General features: G+C 35.4%; 1 protein-coding gene across 4 annotated transcripts in view; it reads left to right on the forward strand.

The window, feature by feature from the left end:
- TFEC (transcription factor EC) overlaps nt 1-7,769 on the forward strand; it is a 71,176-nt gene that overhangs the window by 53,972 nt on the left and 9,435 nt on the right. For all 4 annotated transcript variants that reach the window (XM_006758938.2, XM_015560784.1, XM_015560783.1 and 1 more), the window contains 3 exons: nt 959-1,073; nt 3,207-3,263; nt 6,864-6,939. In XM_006758938.2, the coding sequence (XP_006759001.1) occupies nt 959-1,073; nt 3,207-3,263; nt 6,864-6,939 (248 nt within the window). The remainder of the gene's footprint in view (nt 1-958; nt 1,074-3,206; nt 3,264-6,863; nt 6,940-7,769) is intronic.

Consider the following 7,769-nt stretch of genomic DNA (forward strand, 5'->3'; position numbering starts at 1 on the left):
CCTCTATTATGACACTATTGCTGCCAATCTCTCCCTTGAAGTCCACTAAAAGTTTTTTTTTTATATATATATTTAGGTGTTCCTATATTTGATGCATATTTTTTCAAGGTTTATTTCCTCATATTGCATAGATCCCTTTAGTATTAGGTAGTTACCTTTTTTTTTCTCTTTTATGGTCTTTGTTTTGAATTCTATTTTGTCAGTTATAACTATTGCTATACCAGGATTTTTGTTTGTTTATTTCCATTGCATGGAATATTTTTTCTATCCTTTCACTTTCAGTCTGGGTGAAGGCTTTTCTTCTGAGGTGGGTCTCTTGTACACAGCATATATATAGTCATGCTTTCTTATCCATTCAACTACCCTGTCTTTTGATTGGAGCATTTCTTCCATTTACATTTAAGGTTATTATTTACAAGAGGCCCGGTGCACAAAATTCCAGTGTCCCTCAGCCCAGATTGTGAGAGGGTGCAGGCCAGGCTGAGGGACCCCACCAGTGCACGATCAGGGTTGGGGAGGGACACAGGAGATTGGCCAGCTGTGGAGGGATCATGAGAGGGCTCCATGGTATGTCTGGCCCGCCTTGCTCAATCCTGATTGACCAGACCTCAGCAGCAAGCTAACCTACCAGTCAGAGCGTCTGCCCCATGCACGTCATAGTGACTGGTTGACGGGTCAAATCTCTGCCCCCTGGTGGTGAGTGCATGTCATAGCAAGTGGTTAAGGGGCCTTAGCATATTATGCTTTGATTGGTTAAATGGTCGACTAAATGATGGGACACTTAGCATATTAGGCTTTTATTACATGGGATAGGTACTTGAAAGTAAATTCATACTATTATTTAAAATTAAAATATATGCTATAAATTATTTTCAAATAGCAAATTTAAAATACACAACTAAATATACCAATGTCCACAGAAGTTTTAATTGATCATTTCTTTCTTTTTACTCTAAAGTTATCTGGAAATATTTTGGATGTGTATAGTGGTGAGCAGGGAATTTCATCAGTTAATATGGGCCTTACAAATGCTTCCTGTTCAAGGAGTTTATCAATGAAAAAAGAAATTACAGGTAATGTATCTTTATAGTTTTATCCTTTTGTAGTCAACTATATAAGAAAGGTATGGCATATATTACCGAGCTAAATAAAAATGTAAAAGTATTAATAAATTTGTCAGTTAAAACGGGGGACATTTAAAGAGTATAACTTACAATTCAATAAATACAAATATAAAGGTCTTTATGTAATATAGGCTAATTTTGATATTAAATAGATTCAATTTGTTAACATGGCTTAAAAATAATAGATTAATAGATTGGGGAAATTAGTACTTTTATATGTAGACTTTGATATAAGTAGTTAGATTTTCCCATTTAGCTTGTTTTATGAATTTCTTAATAGACTCACATTTAACTTTCTCAAGTGGATAAAAACACCTCTATTTTAAATAATATTTTTCAAAATCGTTACAGTTGAAAGGCATTATAGGACCATTGTCATGTTTCTTCAATATAGAGATGAGAAAACCAGTGGTTAGAGGAGTTATATTCCTAAAATCATCCAGCTGAGTAGAAGAAGAAATGGATCAAACAAGGGTTCCTTGGCTTATATGCCCAGTGTTAGTTTCTCCATATGTGGAATCTAATGAACAAAATAGATTCAGAAACATAGAAGCATGGGACAGACTGTCGAATCTCAGAGGGAAGGTGGTGAGGGTGGGTGGGAAGAGATAAGCCAAAGAACTTGTATGCATATATGCACAACCCATTGTCACAGTCAATAGGGTGGTGAAGGCCCGGGACAGGGGCAGGCTAGAAGAGGTCAATGTGGGGAAAAAAAGGGGACACATATAATACTTTTAACAATAAAGATTAAAAAAAGAATAAAATAAAATTCAGTCTACATTTCTGTAATACATTTTTTTTTTTAGTTTGGAGCCCAAACATTGTTCTTTAATAAGTTTTACACTGTTAATATTAACAATTCAGTAAATATAATATGTCTATTCTGGAGGCCTAATCAATAACTCACAAATATCTATGTATTCAAATAATTTAAGCTAAAATTAATGACTATAGTTTGAAATGAACACATTTAAATAAATGTATTTGTGTATTACTTAGTTTAAAAACTAAAATAATTCAAGGAACACTGTATTAATTATCTATTGCTATATAACAAATTATCCCCAGACATAGCAGCTTGAAATAATAAACACTTATGGTCTCATACAATCTCCATGGGGACAGAAATCTAGGGATGGCTTAGGAAATTGGTTTTGAGTTTCTCATAAGCTACAGTCAAGATGTTTGCTGGAGATAGACATCGGACACTAGCGTGGCTGGAGGATGTGTTCCCAAGGTGGTTTGCTCAAAGGTCTTGAGTATTAGTGCTGCTCTTTGGCAAGTGATCCTGATATTTTACAATGTGGAGATCCATAGGGCTGCTCAAATGTCATCATGACACGACAAGTGGTGACCCAAGACACAGCAAATTGGTAGCTGAAAATGTCTTTTATGACCTAGTCTTGGTAGCCACATGCCATTTTCACACTATTCTATTGGTTTCACTGCTCAATCCCTATTAACATGAGAGGGAATTACCAAATCTCTGAATATCATGAGTGAGAATCCTTGTGGGCTATGTTGGAGGCTTTCACAAATGCTCACAACCACGTAGCATATACAGTGTCATTTATTGGAAGGGTGGAATTGTTTGATAGCAATATATAAAAAATGTACTTAGCTCCAAATCTTAGATTAGATTGTAGAAACCATAATTATTTATGAAACATGCATGTTGTAGAAGTTTAGGTTGGAAAAAAGTTGAATAGGCTTAAAGTTCTGGAAATAATAATGATTGAGCAGTTTAATATTTGCTGTGGATTATACCTCTTTTAATCATCTCAATATTATACCAGTTTTGAAGATGAAGAGCCCGAGACACAGAGAATTTAGATAATAGATCACATGGCTCTTAAACAGAGGGCCAGAATACGAATTCAGGTTTTACTACTCAAAGTCTAATGAGTTTGCCATTGCCTCCTACTAAGAGTACTGTGCTTCATTTTCTAAATATCTGCATAAAAATATACCATTTGAAGCAAGTAGTATTATGTTTTTACCTAGTATTCCTGAATTATGTTGATTAAAGGGGTATGAAGTAGAACTAAGAATTGTTTTAACTATCTTTCTTTTGATCAGAAACTGATACTCGAACTTTGGCTAAAGAGAGACAAAAAAAGGACAACCACAACCTCAGTGAGTATATTTTCCTTTTTTTCCAAACAAAATTAAGAAATGCAAGAGGAAATGCATGGATGTAAAATGTGTGGTGATTCATTGTCACTCCATAAGTTTTTTGAGGTCATATGACAAAACTTGATAGTACATGCTCATACTTGAGCTATTTGGGGAAATTTAAATGATGTGGACTCTCAGAAAAGCTATACTCTTAACAAAGTGAGACATCTCAAATTCTCTACTTGATCACTTTAGCTCAAGAAGGCTGTGTGTGAAGGAGATGAGTGCATTTAGTTACATTTGAACTCTGTTGTGACTCAAAGCTGTAAAAAGTTAAAAGTGACTTTAGAAAGTGTTCACTGTTTAAATAACAAGAAACATAACTCCAGGTTCTTTTCTTCCTGTCAATCTTCTCTTTCCTTCCTCATGATAGGTTATTTGAAAAGGAATTACTTACGTTGGATTGCTGAATTCCACCTGTCCAAAAAAAATGTCTCGGATGCCTTTTAAGGGGTCCAGTTTAACTCCGGTAACAGGTCCCATGAGATGAAGAAATACAAGCAAATGAAGCAGCGTAGCAGCAACGCTGAGCTAGGCAGTGTTTGGTCATCTTTCAAGGGCTTAACTGTCTCACCTGAGCTTGACCAATTGCGTGTGAAGCCTTTTTGTTCTGGGACCCAATTCAACCATCTTTCAAGGACTTAACTGTCTCACCTGAGCTTGACCAATTGAGTGTGAAGCCTTTTTGTTCTGGGACCCAATTCACAAGAATAAAATAAAATAAAAAGAATAAGTCCTCTAAAACAAACCAGGCATTTCCTCACATGTGATTAGCTGGAATGGATTCTGCACAAGCCTGCATCTGTTTGTTCATAGGCACCTGCCTGTGTCACAGAGTACTCAGTTTGCTGACTATGTGACTGCAGAATGGGCTGGCAAGACGTTATAACAGTCGTTGGGACAGGTGTGGTGAGGGGAATTATCTGGTTCTGATACCGCTTAGTGGCAGAGCAGATCCACTTTGGTCCAGATTATGAGACAGGTAGAACATGAATAACGAGAGCTCATTATTGATAGAAATAATTAATAGATGAAAGAATCATGGGCTTCTCTCCTAGTTTTAGCCTGCTAATTATTACTCTCCTTGCTTTTTTCTTCTTCACTCTTATGTCTACAGCTTAAACAACTGGCCATTTAATATAAAGTATGATAGGTGCCTGGTATGTCCATTATTGAAGTATTTTCTAATCTGGCTTTCCTTACTGATTAATCTTGTTTTTTGGAGATATCAGAGTTAAAACATTAATTCACATTTTAAATACAAGGAATCTAGGACAATTCCTAAAATTTGTGAAGATTGTGTCAGGAAGACAGAAGTTCTACCTACCAGATGCCTTAGTATTTAAAAGCTAGAAATGCTAAAAAATCAAATCAAATCAAATCTTTTCTATCTTTCCTGAGTGTTAGAAGGCCAGGTGTGAATTTAAAATTCTCAGATCCTCAGAGTTCTGAGTGGGAATGTTAGGGCAGGGAGATGTCAGCCCATCTCACCTGTCTTCACCCCATATTTCATTCTTATGTTACCTGTGGCCTCAGGCATGAGTGTGAACACCTCATCCAGTACACGGAAGCTCCATGCAAATCTCTGCAAACAGCTGCCCCTTGTCCACATCCCGCGCCTAGGGGTGAGCACACTGATGCCACAGTCCCCCCTCAGGAAGAGGGACCTGGAACGTGGCCTGCCCAGGCCCTGGAAGTGGGCCCAGGGTGTTTGCAGAGTACTCAGTGGTGTAGTTTAGAAGGGGTTCACTTGGCCCTGTGGCTGCCTTGTCCAGTGGGGATGAGTGTGATGAGAAAAGGCGAAAGTGATTCCTCCTAAGTGTGGATAGGGCCCCTTTTGCCTGCATCTAAGGACAGGAATGACCAAACATACAAAAACATTGTGAAGAGTCAAACCAGACCTGGCATGAAATAACCTAGCAATTTTTTAAAACTTGACTCTTTTAAAAGTAGCTAGGATTGATATGAAAACATTGAGAAATTAAAGATCTCATTATAATTGGCCATTAAACATGTATTGAGCACACTCTAAATTGAGTAGAAATCTTTGATATTTTACATACAGTGCATTTAAATAATAGATTTTGGAGAAATATTATAGGACTCACCCCACCTCCCCCTTATTCTGAGATAAAATTGGGAACATCCTTCATAGCTGTTACTCATTTCATGTTTAAAACTCTTTTTTATAATATAGGAGTGAGTATGTGTGAACATAGAATTATTAATAAATTCTCACTGTGAAATATATATATATTTTTAACAGTTTTACATTTGTTTATTTTCTTTTCAGTGTTTTTTTTTTAATGTCATGTCATTGTTTTTTGAATCACATGTACAGGAAAAATAATATTGATAAAGAGGGAAAATAAACTCTCTCAAAAATCAATTATATTCTAATTTCAGAGGAATTTCAATGTGTTATTCCTGAAGGTCAAATCCATTCATGGTAAATTGCTTTGTAGAGTAGGTTCACCAAGACAATTGATAATACTTCATGACTTTCTGTGTTTCTGGTAGCAGATCTTAATTTTCAAACATGTATTGTTTAATCATTTTCCAGTATTTTATATATGATTTTCTTTTTCTTCCTGACATTTTTCTGTCTTCAGTTCCCTGTACCAAACTATAAGACTATGCTCTACTCTATGACTGCTCTTAGAGGAGGGCAATATAGGAAACTACATATTTGTATATTTGGAAATTATTGAACATTTATTAGATGCACTAAATTTCCATTAGCAATGAATGCATAGAAATTCAAACAGAGAAGACAGTCTTTGAATAAGAACCCATACCAGCAGTTGTCAAAGTGTGGGCCCTAGACAAACAGCATGACCCAGAAGCTGGTTACAAATGGAAATTCATGGGCCCAGCCGTGACCTAGTAAAATCAGAATCTCTACATGTGGGGCACAAATCTATTTTAACAATATTCCCAAGTATGTCTGATGCACATCAAAGTTTGAAAATCACTGCTCTATATATTATTGAGAAAATTTAAATTAGAAAAATATATTTACAGTCTAATCACTATAGATTTATTTAGCTCCTCTTATATGCCAAGCACTCTATGGTTATAAAAATGAGAAAGAAATTGTCTCTGCCCTCAGGAGGTCATAGTCTAGTTGGGCACATGCAGCTACTCTGTGCCAAACTTTGTGTTAGGGCCGGAAGTATATAAGAAGAGTTAGGTACAGTGCAGACATCAAAAGATTATAATTCTTTGGACTGACAAATACATATGTGTGAAATATATATATATTTGAAAAAAATATATATATATTTCAGTATGAGTAAATATAGCATTTCAAGGAACGAAAAACATGTTTTGGGGAGGACATATTTTTAAAGCATTGTGTACAATAGAAATATAATTCTAATATTGTTTTCAAATTCAGAATAAAATATATTTAAAATTTTATTTTATTTCTAAGAAATAGTCTTTTAACTAAATGGAAATTATCATGTATTGTTTTTAAAATTATTAAGAAACTTTACAGCTATTCAAAAGTGAATTGTATTTTAATGAGAATAATAAATAATTTTGTTTTAATAGTTGAAAGAAGAAGACGGTATAATATTAATTACAGAATCAAGGAGCTTGGCACTCTTATTCCAAAGACTAATGACCCGTGAGTTCAACAATAATTTCTATAATAATGTTATGGTTTTACTACCCCCCCCAAAATGGGTGGGAGGGGAGAGGGGAGAGGAGGACTAATGAATAAGAAATTATCAGCTTATGGTAAATATTAGGCTACTTCTGGTCTCATTTTAACATATCTATTAAGGCTGATTGTCATTAAGCATCAAGGTTGTTACTAACAGTTGTCCTTTTGAGCTATAAAAAATAAGTTAATTAGTCTCCTCAGATTATGTGGGTCTTTCTGTGTGACACCAATATTGACAAATATGGTAACATCAGATGCTGTCCATGATACTGACTGCTATCTATACTCAATTTATGGTTATAACAATTTTTCCAATGTAAGTTTTATGTGTACATGATGATTGCATTGTTGGATTTTCAGAGGTTCCATGTTTCTAGAGACATGCAAGTAAAAAAATAGAATTATATTATAAAAACATGTTGAATGATGCCGACCACTAGTTGATTATTGTAATGAAATTTTTAGTCAAGTTTTGGTATCATGCAAAGTCAGTTAAACAGATCTTTGAGATTTTGAATTTCAACAAATAGTTGATTAATTAAAGTATCAATTTAGAATGTTGAATGTTACCCCCAAAACATAAAAACATGATCTGTAGAATCAATAATGGCTTGAAAAATGTTTCATTCAAACTGAGAATTGGCCTCTCCAAATGCTGGCAATCCTATATAAACGCGCAAGGGGGGAGGGGGATGGCGAGCGGGGAGGTCCCTCAGTCCGACCTGCACCCTCTCCAATTCTGGAGCCCTTGGGGGATGTCCCTCTCGCAATCCGGGACCGCCGGCTCCTAA

The sequence above is a fragment of the Myotis davidii genome, unplaced genomic scaffold, assembly GCF_000327345.1.
Source record: "Myotis davidii unplaced genomic scaffold, ASM32734v1 scaffold636, whole genome shotgun sequence".
NCBI lineage: Eukaryota > Metazoa > Chordata > Mammalia > Chiroptera > Vespertilionidae > Myotis > Myotis davidii.